Source organism: Schistocerca gregaria, chromosome 1 (assembly GCF_023897955.1).
Source record: "Schistocerca gregaria isolate iqSchGreg1 chromosome 1, iqSchGreg1.2, whole genome shotgun sequence".
Classification (NCBI taxonomy): Eukaryota; Metazoa; Arthropoda; class Insecta; order Orthoptera; family Acrididae; genus Schistocerca; species Schistocerca gregaria.
This window is the reverse complement of record NC_064920.1, coordinates 1,080,927,212-1,080,943,390: the sequence shown is the minus strand read 5'-3', so window position 1 is coordinate 1,080,943,390 and position 16,179 is coordinate 1,080,927,212. Positions and strand designations below refer to the sequence as shown.

Sequence of the window (16,179 nt, the reverse complement as noted above, 5' to 3'; positions counted from 1 at the left end):
TGGAGATGGTTGCTTTGTAAAGGTTACAATATCAGTATTTAAAAACAAGTCTTCCTTACTTGTTCCCAGGCATGAATTTTTGACCAAATTTCCAGCTACAACAGGTGGGTCATCTCATCCTTGGGTCTGGGTGACCTGCCATGCCTTCTTAACCTTCCCCAACCTTTTCTTCACCACTCCCTGAAAGCTATTACAGTGTCATGTACCTTTATATGGGCCTGTTGACTGTATCAAATGTGTTGCTTTTTTGTCAAAACTGGATATTTTGAGTGTGACCACTGATATTGCTTAATACTGTTAATTATTTTAACAATTGCAAAATTACTATGCTCAAATTTGATGTACATGCTATTTGCAAAAAGAACAGAAATTGTTTATTGTTAATGGCCATTGAGGGACAGCTGTAGAATATAAATTGTTGTACTATTAATTTAAAATAGCTTTGTTCTTTGACTGAGTACTGAATGTAAAGTTTTTATGAAATTTGGTATGCTTGTGTGACATAGCACTGATGCGTAGAGCTTGCTATGAATAATGCTTTACTACTTTCAGATAGCTTTCCAACATTCGTCTTATTCACCAAGTGTAAAAGATCTCAAAGTTTTCTGATAACATCAGTACATATAAGTAAGCTGATGAAGGAAATAAACACAAGATACAAACTGTCTGTCACCACACTGGTTACTCTGCCGGTATTCAAAATCCATATTGAAATATTATTCACCCGATATAAGATTGTTTCAAAATGTTTATGTTACCCAGTATGATCTTCGATTCTTTTAGTTGGCAGCCTGCTTTCGGTTCAGGAAATTTGAATTGATAGCTTTGTGTCATAGGAGACTTAGTGGGATAATGTTCTATTTTAAGTTGGAATGTAACAATATGAGAGAAGGAAAGATGCCACTCACCATATAGCAGAGATGCTGAGTTGCGATAGGCACAATAAAAAGATTCACACAATCATAGCTTTCGGCCATTAAGGCCACATGCACTCACAAGTGCAACTTCCACGCATACCTTTATTCAGACAAACTCTTCTGTTAATGAATGTGAAATTACAAAATTTTATTACAGTGAGGGAACACAAATATTTTCCATCATGGACTGATTTTTTTTTATCCTGATATCTCCCTATTTGTTGTCAATTTTTAGTTCTTAAGATTGTGTTGTTTTGTACTGTAGTCTGCATAAAACCTTTTTCTTAATAGGAACTCGTCTGTTTGTTTAGAATAGAATTTTTTAGAATATATGAAACAAATTAAGTGTTGAGTGTCATTCTCTATGCAGGCATCACCAGAAAATGCAAGCATGTCTCAGCAGACACGTTATCAGACGGAGGTGTTGGGAACTCTGATGGAGCACCTGCTGGCGGCTGATGTCCTCATTGGGGAGCAGGCTGCACTGCCGGTAGTCCCTGGGGGGGCGCCCCAGTACATTGCTCCCAATGTGTGCTACCTTGCTTCACGTATTGTAGACAAGCTTTGGCAGGGTGAGTCACATTATTGCAGTTTCTGCATTCTAAAGTTGTTGCACTGTAAATATTAAATTGTCTGTTCAATAATTTGCTAGTCTCCCTCTTACCGTTGTCACAAATCTTTTATGTGATTCTTACATGTAATTTTTGTGAACGCAATTCAGAGTGAAGCTCTGTCATGGTTTCTTATTTGTGAATAGTAGAGGGGAGGAGAAGGGGAGCTGTCTCCATAAATCACTTCAGCTGAATAGTGAGATAGTTGCCTCTCTAGCACAATTGCATGTTTATGTTCTTTGTCTTGCTTAGGTGAACTAATGAACATCAGTGAAAAAAAGTCGGTTTGAGGAGTGAGGGTAGGTGTAAAGAGATATGTCATTTATCAAATCACTAGAAAAATCAGTACCTACTGTCAGAATTAGCCAAATGTTTTAAGCAGCAGCAGTTTGCAAAATTTCAACTATTCATAGTAACTCACTCACATGAAGTTTATGATTTGTAAATTGCTTTACTGCAGCCTTAACTGCCATCTCATTTGTGTTTAGCTCAGTTTTTAAACATTGTTGCATATGCTATATAAATGCAGCCAACTGATAGTCTTCTTGGTCAACGGAAAGGTTTTGCTGCTTGCAAAACAAGATTTGTGATTGTACATAACTTCCTACTAAATACAAGTTTCAGTGTATTGTTGGTTAGTATCAGGTGTGGTAAAAAAGAAAATTAAGTGTGACATATACTTTCTATAAGTAACTGAGGCAATAATTATCATTTTATGTACCAGCAGAGATATTGTTTGGAGATGGTTGCTTTTTAATGGTTACAATATCAGTATTTAAAAACAAGTCTTTCTGACTTGTTCCCAGGCATGAATTTTTGACCAAATTTCCAGCTACAACAGGTGGGTCTAGCTTCAATCCTTCTTAACCTTCCCCAACCTATTCCTCACCGCTCCCTGAAAACTATTACAGTGTCATGTACCTTTATATGGGCCTACTGACTGTATTGTGGCTGTGTGAAAAATAGTCGTTTCTTGAAAAGAAGAAAACAGCAACCAGGCACTGTTAATAATGCTGTTTATTTACACAAGTAGCCCCGTTACCAATTTTGAACCAACAGGTTCATCTTCAGAGAGCTATTAACATTTGTTGTCATATACAGTTGCTGGGTTTTTTTTCCTTCTTCTCTAGTGACAAAAGTTCATTGGGGTGATGATGCCCTACAGCAGTAAACGGCCTGTTTAACTGTAACAAATGAAAACAGTGCAAACAATTCTCAAAGATAGAACTGCTTGAATTTTAGATCACTTACATTGAAATTCCCATGTCTTTATGTTGTGCTGTTGATTGCTGTTCACAAAATGAATATTTTGCCTCATGAGGGTAAGCAGTGGCTGCAGATATTGTCTCATTACATTAGACCATTAGTGTGACTTGTTGCATAGGGAAATTGGAGAGAAGCTCATCTAGATGTAGCAGAAAATAGAGTAATGTGATACACAAACAACTACAGCTAAATCAGGAACAAAAGGCACTACAAAGAAAATAATCTTCTGTTAGGTACTAGTTGCTAGAGTGGCATAGGCCGAATGCTGCATGTCAAAGTGCCAGTCTTCACTATGTGACAGAGGATATAGGAACATTGTACAGGCAGTTTGGTGAAAGAGATCAGGTGATCATAGCAGGTGGCATAGGTAACAGTCCGGCTAAAGACCTATGTAACCAGTGGGTGTCCTGGGCAAAACATGGTCGGCAACTTGTCATAAAGTGCCAGTGTGGCATTGTTGGGGGTCTTGCAGCATCATGATCAGTGCTGGGTAAACATACAAAAATGATAATACCTTTAGCTGTATGGATTAGTTGTGTGCCACCAAGTGACACATTGTACACAGCATTTCAGCATTTGAAAGTTTTAGGTGACCAACACAAGAGAAATGCAGCCCTGCTCCTAAGGTTATTGTAGCTTAATAAGTTTTAGACACTGTTGGACAACTATAGAGGTTTGTTGCAGTGGAGACGCTATAGTTAATTTTTTTACAGTTTTAGTAATGTAGTGTCACACGTGTATAGTGAAAATTGGTTCAGTCTAATGTAGTTAACATTTCAAACAATGAAAAGTCCATATGGAAAGGCTAGATTGCTACTCACCATGCAGAGATGGTGCCGAATCACAGAAAGGTGCAATGAAAAGACTGCTAAACATATAAGCTTTTGGACAAAAAAGTCCCACTTTGGAAATAGAAAACACACACACATTCACACGAGCACAAGTAACACACACATGGACACTTTCCTCAATGGGGTGCCCACATGGAGACAGCCACAGTGGCTGGAGACGGTGGTCATGTGTGAATGTGTGTATATTTTCTATTTCCAAAGTGGGACTTTTTTGTGCAAAAGCTTAAATGTTTAGCGATCTTTGCATTCTACATCTACATCTACATGACTACTCTGCAATTCACATTTAAGTGCTTGGCAGAGGGTTCATCGAACCACAATCATACTATCTCTCTACTATTCCACTCCCGAACAGCGAGCGGGAAAAACGAACACCTAAACCTTTCTGTTCGAGCTCTGATTTCTCTTATTTTATTTTGATGATCATTCCTTCCTATGTAGGTTGGGCTCAACAAAATATTTTCGCATTCGGAAGAGAAAGTTGGTGACTGAAATTTCGTAAAAAGCTCTCGCCGCGACGAAAAACGTCTATGCTGTAATGACTTCCATCCCAACTCGTGTATCATATCTGCCACACTCTCTCCCCTATAACGCGATAATACAAAACGAGCTGCCCTTCTTTGCACCCTCTCGATGTCCTCCGTCAATCCCACCTGGTAAGGATCCCACACCGCGCAGCAATATTCTAACAGAGGACGAACGAGTGTAGTGTAAGCTGTCTCTTTAGTGGACTTGTTGCATCTTCTAAGTGTCCTGCCAATGAAACGCAACCTTTGGCTCGCCTTCCCGACAATATTATCTATGTGGTCCTTCCAACTGAAGTTGTTCGTAATTTTAACACCCAGGTACTTAGTTGAATTGACAGCCTTGAGAATTGTACTATTTATCGAGTAATCGAATTCCAACGGATTTCTTTTGGAACTCATGTGGATCATCTCACACTTTTTGTTATTTAGCGTCAACTGCCACCTGACACACCATACAGCAATCTTTTCTAAATCGCTTTGCAGCTGATACTGGTCTTCGGATGACCTTACTAGACGGTAAATTACAGCATCATCTGCGAACAACCTAAGAGAACTGCTCAGATTGTCACCCAGGTCATTTATATAGATCAGGAACAGTAGAGGTCCCAGGACGCTTCCCTGGGGAACACCTGATATCACTTCAGTTTTACTCGATGATTTGCCGTCTATTACTACGAACTGCGACCTTCCTGACAGGAAATCACGAATCCAGTCGCACAACTGAGACGATACCCCATAGCTCCGCAGCTTGATTAGAAGTCGCTTGTGAGGAACGGTGTCAAAAGCTTTCCGGAAATCTAGAAATACGGAATCAACTTGAGATCCCCTGTCGATAGCGGCCATTACTTCGTGCGAATAAAGAGCTAGCTGCGTTGCACAAGAGCGATGTTTTCTGAAGCCATGCTGATTACGTGTCAATAAATCGTTCCCTTCGAGGTGATTCATAATGTTTGAATACAGTATATGCTCCAAAACCCTACTGCAAACCGACGTCAATGATATAGGTCTGTAGTTAAATGGATTACTCCTACTACCCTTCTTGAACACTGGTGCGACCTGCGCAATTTTCCAATCTGTAGGTACAGATCTATCGGTGAGCGAGCGGTTGTATATGAGTGCTAAGTAGGGAGCTATAGTATCAGCGTAATCTGAAAGGAACCTAATCGGTATACAATCTGGACCTGAAGACTTGCCCGTATCAAGCGATTTGAGTTGCTTCGCAACCCCTAAGGTATCTACTTGTAAGAAACTCATGCTAGCAGATGTTCGTGTTTCAAATTCTGGAATATTCCATTTGTCGTCCCTGGTGAAGGAATTTCGGAAAACTGCGTTCAATAACTCCGCTTTAGCGGCACAGTCGTCGATAACAGTACCATCGGCACTGCGCAGCGAAGGTATTGACTGCGTCTTGCCGCTTGTGTACTTTACATACGACCAGAATTTCTTCGGATTTTCTACCAAATTTCGAGACAATGTTTCGTTGTGGAACCTATTAAAGGCATCTCGCATCGAAGTACGTGCCAAATTTCGAGCGTCTGTAAATTTTAGCCCATCTTCAGGATTTCGCGTTCTTCTGAACTTCGCATGCTTTTTCCGTTGCCTCTGCAACAGCGTTCGGACCTTTTTTGTGTACCACAGGGGATCCGTTCCATCTCTTACCAATTTATGAGGTATGAATATCTCAATTGCTGTTGCTACTATATCTTTGAATTTGAGCCACATCTCGTCTACATTCGCATAGTCAGTTCGGAAGGAATGGAAATTGTCTTTTAGGAAGGCTTCTAGTGGCACTTTATCCGCTTTTTTAAATAAAATTATTTTGCGTTTGTTTCTGATGGATTTGGAAGAAATGGTATTGAGCCTAGCTACAATGACCTTGTGATCACTAATCCCTGTATCAGTCATGATGCTCTCTATCAGCTCTGGATTGTTTGTGGCCAAGAGGTCAAGTGTGTTTTTGCAACCATTTACAATTCGCGTGGGTTTGTGGACTAACTGCTCTAAATAATTTTCGGAGAATGCATTTAGGACAATCTCGGAAGACGTTTTCTGCCTACCACTGGTTTTGAACAAGTATTTTTGCCAACATACCGAGGGTAGGTTGAAGTCCCCACCAACTATAACCGTATGAGTGGGGTATTTATTTGTTACGAGACTCAAACTTTCTCTGAACTGTTCCGCAACTGTATCATCGGAGTCTGGGGGTCGGTAGAAGGAGCCAATTATTAACTTAATTCGGCTGTTAAGTATAACCTCCACCCACACCAATTCGCACGGAGTATCTACTTCGACTTCACTACAAGATAAACCACTACTGACAGACACCAACACTCCACCACCAATTCTGCCTAATCTATCTTTCCTGAACACCGTCTGAGACTTCGTAAAAATTTCTGCAGAACTTATTTCAGGCTTTAGCCAGCTTTCTGTACCTATAACGATATCAGCTTCTGTGCTTTCTATTAGCGCTTGAAGCTCAGGGACTTTTCCAGCGCAACTACAACAGTTTACAACTATAATTCCGACTGTTCCTTGATCCAAGCACGTCCTGTAATTGCCAAGCACCCTTTGACATTGCAGCCCATCCCGCACTTTCCCGAGGCCTTCTAACCTAAAAAACCGCCCAGTCCACGCCACACAGCCTCCGCTACCCGTGTAGCCGCCAGCTGAGTGTAGTGAACTCCTGACCTATTCAGCGGAACCCGAAACCCCACCACCCTATGGCGCAAGTCAAGGAATCTGCAGCCAATACGGTCGCAAAACCGTCTGAGCCTCTGATTCAGACCCTCCACCCGGCTCTGCACCAAAGGTCCGCAGTCGGTTCTGTCAACGATGCTGCAGATGGTGAGCTCTGCCTTCATCTCGTAAGCAAGACCGGCAGCCTTCACCAAATCAGATAGCCGCTGGAATCCAGAGAGAATTTCCTCAGATCCAAAGCGACACACGTCATTAGTGCCGACATGCGCCACCACCTGCAGCTGGCTGCACCCTGTGCTCTTCATGGCATCCGGAAGGACCCTTTCCACATCAGGAATGACTCCTCCCGGAATGCACACGGAGTGCACACTGGATTTCTTCCCCTCCTTAGCCGCCATATCCCTAAGGGGCCCCATTACGCGCCTAACATTGGAGCTCCCAACTACCAATAAGCCCACCCTCTGCGATTACCCGGACCTTGAAGGCTGAGAATGATCCTCTGAAACAGGGCAGGCAGCTGCATCTGGCTCAGCCAGAGACAGTGCCTGAAACCGGTTTGTCAGACGCACCGGGGAGGCTTTCTGATCAGCCTCCGGGGACGCCTTTCGCTGCCTGCCACGCCTTGGAACGACCTCCCAATCAATCACAGGTGAGGGCTCAGCCCCACTGCGGGCAGCAACCGGGGCAACCACAGTGGCAGACCGATCTGGGGACAGACGGGATGAGGTTGACATCCCCGTGATACCCGAGTCATTGTGCCTGTCTTTGTCTCAATGTCTCCTCTATGCAATAAGTAGCTATCTATCCTTGTCACAAAATAATTAACATGTCATCATTAGAAAGTAAATATAGCTTTTATTATATTGTCTATTGTATGGCATGATAAATGATATTATTGCTGCATCTAGGGGTCTGAAGATGGTGGATTGTATCACCAAAAACCGTTACAAATAAATAAAAAAATACAAACAGCTAAAGGTACTATCATTATTGCTGATAAGACAAGGAAGGGTAGCCTAGCTGAGCATCTTGCAAAAAATATACAGGGGCTACAATTGCATAAACCCTTGCAATTACTGGTGTCAAAAAGGCACTTTTTGGGGTAGAGAAAGAGTTGAGGCAGTTAGTCTTATAGGAAATTACAGTGGTGGAAGACTCAGACAAATTTTGGGATTAAGAAGTGAGCCAAATGAGCTTCTTGTTTCTGTAGAAGGTTTACAAAATTTTGAAATGATTATGTTCTGTGCATGTCTGGACATCATGTAACCACATGGATAGAGAAGTTAAGTATAGAGAGTAAAGCTACAATTAAAAAGTTCCATCTGGGTACCTTCTTCTTTTTCATAAAATAACTTTTTAGGAAACTTGTTGCTTATTTACTGTATAAGTTCTGGCAGAATGTGCAGCTCAGAGGAATGCAGTGAGTTTGCCAGCTAGGAATATGGGAGGGATGTGTAGCCAATGCACGGTCTAGGCATACGATGTGCGGGTGCTGGAGCCAGTGGGTTGCAGCGCATGAAGAAGGTGACGGGGGTTGAGAGGGGGTGACAGGACAGAGGAAGGGGTGGGTGTAGAAACATGGGTTAGTAAAGATTGAGGCCGGGAGGGTTATGGGAGTGAAGGATTAGGCTAACATCCGTCTGTCTAGTTGAGGAAACTGGTTGTGTGTAGAAGGATCCAGATAGCACAAGTTGTGAAGCTGCTATTGCAGTTGAGCATGTTGTGCTCATCTGCATGTTGCGCCACTGGTTGGTCAACTTTGTTGTTGACAACAGTTTAGTGGTGACCATTCATTTCCGGTTGTCATACCAACATAAAAATGTTATTCTTTGACATTGTCAGTGGGGAGGTACTTGATCTGTTGATTAAAAAAAAAGTGTTTATAAGTCTTGATGTAGGATTTTTATCCACAAAAGTTTCAACATAAAAAGCTGTGAACTGATTTCTGCAAGTTAGTATGTGACATGGCTGCTTTCACACGTCGTCCTGCCTCTGATGGTGTTGGATAGGGCTGTAGCAGGACTGGAGTAGGAAGTGCTAGATTGGTGGACTGGGCAGGTCTTGCATGTGGGTCTTCCATGGGGATAAGGCTCCTGTGACATTGGGTTTGGGTTGGGAGTGGGAGTAGCACATTAATGGACCAACCCCTCACCACCACCACACCCCCCACCCCCTCCCTCCAATTTCAATTTTTTTTTCTCTAATGTCCAGTAGTTCAGCTTGGGAAGACAGAAATGGATAATTATGCTAGACAGGAAACCACCTTACTATTCAGCTGAAGTGATTTAGGCAACCCATGCAAACTAAAATGAGAAAGGCAACCTCCTTTCTCCATACCCTTCCCCCTACTTCCACTGAACATGAAGCAATGATATAACATCACTCATTATTTATCATGTTCAAAATAAGTAGAATATTCTGTAAATTGATTCGTTTTACATATTTAAAATATATCATGCAAAGTGACCCATGGATGGTGTAACTAACTAAATAAATAACTTAGTTAACAACAGTATAATGAGAAATGTAATTAATTTCAGATTGTAGCCTAGAAACCAGTTGATATACATAGAAAAATAGTTGAAATTTCAAGCTCAGCATAAGTATTTTTAGGTATAAGAGCTCCTAAATGAGGCTCACAAAGGCCTCGAATTCAGTTATGCTCTTTGTCATTGCATCATTGCACTCTACAGGAAAATTCAAAATATCAATATTCACATTTTGGAAGACAAGGCCAGTGTTATGTTATGTCATAGCATTTAAAATTAAAGTAGCAACAGTGTAAAAATTTAATAATGATGATGAGAAAAATTGCTTTTACGAGGATGAAAATAACTACAAAAAATGCTTCCCAATATATAGATATGTTTCTGTAGTTATTTGGTGATATTTATGATTGTATGTTTTTGTATTGTGCAGCTTTACTGCAATGCATTTAAATGCTTTAAAACCATACTGATATGCACCACTTTTGCCATTCTTTCTGTGACATTGCAGGTACTTTTGCAAAAGATCCACATGAAGTGTTTGAGTTTGTGGTGAAATTAATAATGCAGGCAAAGCGTCGCCCATCAACAGTTTCCTTGGAAGGTCTTTACCATTGCCTGAATCGCACTATATTGTTCCTATTGTCCCGCTCTACTGAAAACATAGCTGATCAGATGGCTGTACTGGAGGCTCTCCACAAACTTACCACGCATCGGTAAGTTGAGTGGTGTTGTTGTTATTTGCCCCATGGTACTCATTGGATAGAAACTCCTTGTTGTTAATTAATTTGGTTACTACTCTGGCCATTCCTTTGCTTAAGAAAGAATTTCTTCAATTATGCAGTGCCAGCCAGCACAAAGCAGTAAGCCGGCCGCGGTGGTCCCGCGGTTCTAGGCGCGCAGTCCGGAACCGTGCGACTGCTACGGTCGCAGGTTCGAATCCTGCCTCGGGCATGGGTGTGTTTGATGTCCTTAGGTTAGTTAGGTTTAAGTAGTTCTATGTTCTAGGGGACTGATGACCACAGCAGTTGAGTCCAATAGTGCTGAGAGCCATTAGAACCATTTGAACAAAGCAGTAAATTTTGTTCTTTTTTTCTCCTCCCTCCACCTTGTTCTCTCTCTCTCTCTCTCTCTCTCTCTCTCTCTCTCTCTCTCTCTCTCTCTCTCTCTCTCTCTCTCTCTTTCAAAAGAAAACTTGTGTTGGTACTAATCCATCAGGTTTACTATATAAAATTCTCTGATACTTAATACTCAGGTCAGTGGTGCAACCTCTATGCCACTCACAAGGCAACAAATGATGCAATTGATTATATTAAAATTTTAAATGTCTGTAAATTACATGTTATTGTTTATATTTTATTCAGTGTTGTTCTTAAAAACCTGTATGTGAAATAAATAAATGAATGATAGACTACATGACATGTTTTATCAGAGAAACGTGGGAAGCAAGTAAATATTTTAAGCAGAGGTGCCTGTCATCCCAAACATATTTTCTACAATGTGAAAGTTGGATAATGTTACCAAAATTACATCATGAGAATGTGGGCTTCCTCAGTGAATTTTTTTCTAACATCTCATGTTATCAGCTAAGTTTCAGTGCTTTTATTGAAGCTATCTTTCAATATGTTTTGTACTCATCATATTATGGCAAAGTCTTCTTCAGTCTTCACCTGAAGAGGGTGAGTAGGAAATGGATTTCCAGAAAATGTTGCCACTTGCCTGATGACACACATTAATTTCCCAGCTGCTGCGAGTGCAGGAATTAATTGCTATTTTCAAATAATTTTGCAGGAAATGTATGTTCCATCCTTCATTATCTAGCTCTGAGTGAGAGTATTAATGGGGTGTGTGGAGGTATAATTGAGTGAACTGGACCGAAAGGCTTGTTTCTCTAACACAGGATTTTACAAACAAGAGCATTACACTGATGAGCGAGAACATTTTGACTGTCAGCTTGTTTGGCCCCTGTCACTTGCAGAGCTCTGAGAGGGGGGGGGGGGGGGGGGGGGTGCACACTGGCCCCATCCACCCACTAGCCTGATTATTTCGTTCCACTCCTTCTACTATTGTTGGTCTGACTCATTTCCATTACAAAGTGACATTTTCACTCTGCAATGGACTGTGCGCTTCCTGGCAGAATCTTTTGCGGGCAAGAGCTCTACCTTGCCCATGAAAGGGAAAGGTCCCAAGTTTGAGTCTGAGTCAGGCACACAGTTTTAATCTGCCAGGAAGTTTCATTTGATTTCCATTACCTTTTTAGCCTTCTCACTGTTACTATTATCCTCTTAATTGGCAAGATTTCTCTCACCACATATGAGTCGTTGGGGACCCCTTGTCTGCTCTGACCTTTGTGCCAGTCTGAACCATACACTCACTCCTCTTTAAATTATTTATCAGCTCCGGCATCAGTATTGTGTTAGTGTCTCAATTTTACCGCTCCTGCATATGTTCATAAGTCAAATAAATTTCTGCTGGACATCAATAACGTCAGATGAGCTACCTGTGACTGTGGGACTGATCACCTTCAAACAGTCATCCAGCCAGAGATGTTGCAATTGACAGTCATGTGTGCATGTGATATGCTTGGTTGTGTGTATGAATGATATGTGTCCATCTTGTATTGATGAAGGCCGTAGATGAAAGCTTTTTTAAAGTGTCTTTTAATTGTGCCTGTCTGCAACTTAATGTGTCTTATTTACTGTAAGTATCAGTCTCTCTTTTCCTACGCTATTGGACTGATAACCTTGTTGTTTAGTCCCATAACTATCAACCAACCAACCAACTGTGAAATTATGAGTCACCTGGTGGCATTGTGATTATGATGCACAAATGCAGAATCATTCTAGTGACAGTCATCTTCTTCCTTAGCATTTGTCCTCCTTGCTGGCGATGCCCAGTGTTTTGGCACTCTGTTACCATTAAATCCAATGTAGTGGTGGATGGGGGTGCAGCTCTGAAATGTAGAGATCTCTGTGCAACCTATCAAGCCATTGCTATGTGGGTTGTCCTACAGGCTGTTTACCATGTGCTCTCAAACTAAAACTAGTCTTTGCTACTGTTGTTGTGTCTGCTCTAAGAACATGCCGATACCATCATAGAAGGCTTTCTCTGTTTGTGTTTACTATTGCTGCTACTTCATATAACTTACGAACTTTATCGATTGTGATATGATTGCGCATTGCTAATCTAGATGTCCACCTGAGGTGCTCTGTTTGCATGTCAGAAAGTCATCATTCCACTTCATTTATTGAAGGGCAGCATTGAGCAACATACTGTGTAATTGAGTGGATTACATATTGGTATAGTTCTAGTGACTGTAGGGGCCAAAAATGGAGAAATCCATCTACTTAAACGATTTTGACAAGGGGCAGAGTGCTACGGCCTGGCACATGGGAATAAGCATCTTGGAGGTGGTGAAGCTGGACAGCTGTTCACGTGCTACTGTTGTGAGGACCTGTGGAAACTTTTTGATGGACGGTTGAATACAGGAGTGGGTTTCAAGGTGCCAGATGTACACACTTTATCACGTAATGAAACAGGAGCTCATAGGTTTTTCCACCCTATAAAGCAGGATAAGTGGCATCTGCAGCATATCTGATGACAAAAGTGCAATGCTGGTATGGGCATAAGCGCTTTGGTGCACACTGTTCAGCGCACAATTTTGAATGTGGGGCTTCACAGGAGATGAAGCTCTGTGTTCTCCTAGTGATGTCATCGTTTACAATTGCAGTGAGCACAGTGTCATCAAGGTTGGATTGCGGATGGATGGAAATGTGTCACCTGGTCGAATGTATCACCATTTTTTTGTTACACTAGGTTGATGGTCCTGTCCAGATATCCATAACCCACGCAAACGACTGCTCACTACCTGTCCTGTGCCTCGAACACAGGCCGGTGGGGACAGTATTATTCTATTGATGACATTTATCTCATCTTATATAGGATTTGTCACACTAATTGAAGGCACCACAACAGTTGTGGATTACGCAATTATTGCAGACCACCTCCATCCCTCCAGCCCTTCATGCCTGATGTCTCCACCGACAGTGGTGGCATGCACCTTCCAGCAGGATGACTGTCCATGCCACAAGGCCAGAATTGTGTTGGAGTGGTTTGAGGAGCATGATAGTGAATTTGTACTGGCGTCTTGGTCACTAGATTCACCTAATCTGATCCCCATGGAACACCTCTAGAATGCTATCAGGCACCAACTCCACACCCATAAACAACCAGTCCATAATTTACAGAAATTACACGATCTGAGTGTAGACACCTAGCACCATATACCTCCAGAAACCTACCAAACACTTATCGAATCCATGCCGTGCAGAATCACACCTGTACTGTTTTCCAAATGTGCACCAACACAGTATTAAGCATGTCATCATAACAGTTTGACTCATCAGTGTGGAACTAGCACTGATAGAAACAGTGGAGATCCTGATTTATGTTATAGAGCAAATATTGATGCAAAGCAACGGGGGTCAATTTTCAATGAACCTGTCTACATATACATCGACACCCGTCCTGTGCAAACCACTTTGAAGTGCATGGCAGAGGATACTTTCTATTGCACCAGTTATAAGGGCTTCTTCCCATTCCATTCATGTATGGATTGCGTAAAAGCCTCTCTGCACACTGTATTTAATTTAATCTTGTCTTTTGATTCCCTTGAGAGTGATATATAGGGAATTGTAGTACATTCCTGGAGTGATCATTGAAAGCCAGTTCTTCAAGCTTTGTGAAGTGACTTTCTTTGGACAGTTAGACCTATGTTCAAGTGCCTGCCACTTCAGTTTCTTCAGCATCTCTGTGACGCTTTGCCACAGGTCAAACCTGTGACCATTTGTGCTGGCCTTTTCTGTACACATTCAATATTGTTGGTACTATTTGGTATAGGTGCCACATATGTGAGCAGTATTCTAGGATGGATCACACAGGTCTTTTGTACTCCTTTGTAGACTGATTGCATTCACTAGTATTATAACAGTAAACCAAAGTCTGCCACAAGCAGAACTTCGCTGATATTAACAAAAGTAAACTCAGATTGTGCTGTTATCACAGATCCACAATCGCACACAAATATTTGTTTGAATGTCAGTAAATTGATCCTGGGACTTCATTCATCCAAAGAGAAGGGAACATTTGTAGACTTTTCAAAGGATTAGATGAATAAAATTATGCTGAATTATATACGGCAGAAAGTGGCAGTGAATATCATGTGCCAGAACAGAAAACAGTCATATTTGTTCCTGAGATATGCATCAAACACTTGCTCATAAGATTTGCAATCAGAAGTTTGTTCCCAGCAAACTATTCGGGGGTTAGGGTGTTGAAAATTCTAGTGATTTAAATGTTATCAGAGACGGTGAACAGTGTACTGAGGTGAATGAAATGGTCTTCGTAACTGTAAAAGAGAGCTAATGAAATGGAAATAATTGAGAGGAGAGGGAATATTCATAATATTTGTGCCAAGGATAGTCACATCACTAAATAAATGAATGAAATAATGGCAAGATAAAAGATAGTGAGATGGAAAAGAGGGAGGGAAAAGATAAGGAATAACTCGAGGTAAATTTTAAGAAATAGAGTCTGTAACTAAAGTTGTATGAAAGCAGCACCCAGGAAATAATTTTGTATTACAAGGTACTGAAAAATGTTCAGGGAAAGTTAAAGGAAACTGCAGGAGGTGAGATACATTGAGAAGGTTGAGGTATCCATTGATGACGAAGTTGATCCAAATGACTTATATAGTGGCACAGATGTCGAAATTCTCTTGTCTCGCAGTTGGAATTAAGGTTGTTGTATCTGCCATTACACACATTGTATTTGTGTTTACTTTGCTTCTCTGTGGTTTACAATGACATACAATATTTACCTTATCTTTCGTTTTTACTTAGAATAATATTTCCAAAGGCATTTAATTTAATTATGGACTTTATTGATTTCAGAGGTCTAATCTTTGGTGCAGGAAATCATGAACTGGATTTTGTCGGCTGCCTAACGTACTGTTTATTGCAACTCACATCTGATATGAAAATTATGTGAGTATGTAACAATGTTTCCATAAATCTTAACTTATGCTGTATTGGAAAACACAGTAGGAAAAAAAGAGAAATTTTTAATTATACAAATACTGTTCAGAGAACAGCATTTTCTGGGGGAAGCTTACGAATATACATCGTAATAGGTAAATCATCTTTTTTTCCTGCCCTACTTGTGATATCTAATGTTATCTTTCAGTAATGTTACACAGTTCTGGAAAGAAACCTGTCTAAATACAGTCAGTCGGTAATTTCACCTACATCCTATAGCTTGCTGAGAATTTAACTGTTAGAGTATTGTTAAAAGATATACTTCTATTTTTTCCCTTCTTTTCATTTTATATTTAAGAGACATGACTGTATCAAGCAGAACTCTACTAATGCTGTATCTGAATGTTGCGGGTATGTTTTTGCTATTCAGCTGCATGATCTTACATTTTCCACATTTAGAGCAAGTTGCCATTCATCTTACCAATTAAAAAATCTGCCTGCCAGTATGTATCCTCCTGCAGCTACTCAACAATGACACCTTCCCATACACCGTATCATTATTAGCAAACAACCCTGTCCACTAGATGATTTATATATATAGACAATAATAACACTCTTGCCACAATCGCCTGGGACATTCCTAACGATACTCTTCTCTCGTGATGAACACTCACCTTCAAGGTCAATGAAACTGGGTTCTATTACTTAAGCCTGAGCCGCGTGCGTATCTGGGAACCTGTTCCATATGTCAAATGCTTTTCTGAAATCTAGAAATGTGGAATCTGCCTG

At 40.9% G+C, this 16,179-nt stretch overlaps 1 protein-coding gene across 1 annotated transcript in view; it reads left to right on the top strand.

Moving 5' to 3' along the window:
* LOC126281874 (WD repeat and FYVE domain-containing protein 3) overlaps positions 1–16,179 on the top strand; it is a 289,780-nt gene that overhangs the window by 172,313 nt on the left and 101,288 nt on the right. Inside the window, exons 32-34 of the mRNA XM_049981155.1 lie at positions 1,288–1,489; positions 9,867–10,071; positions 15,307–15,399. Coding sequence (XP_049837112.1) covers positions 1,288–1,489; positions 9,867–10,071; positions 15,307–15,399 — 500 coding nt within the window. The remainder of the gene's footprint in view (positions 1–1,287; positions 1,490–9,866; positions 10,072–15,306; positions 15,400–16,179) is intronic.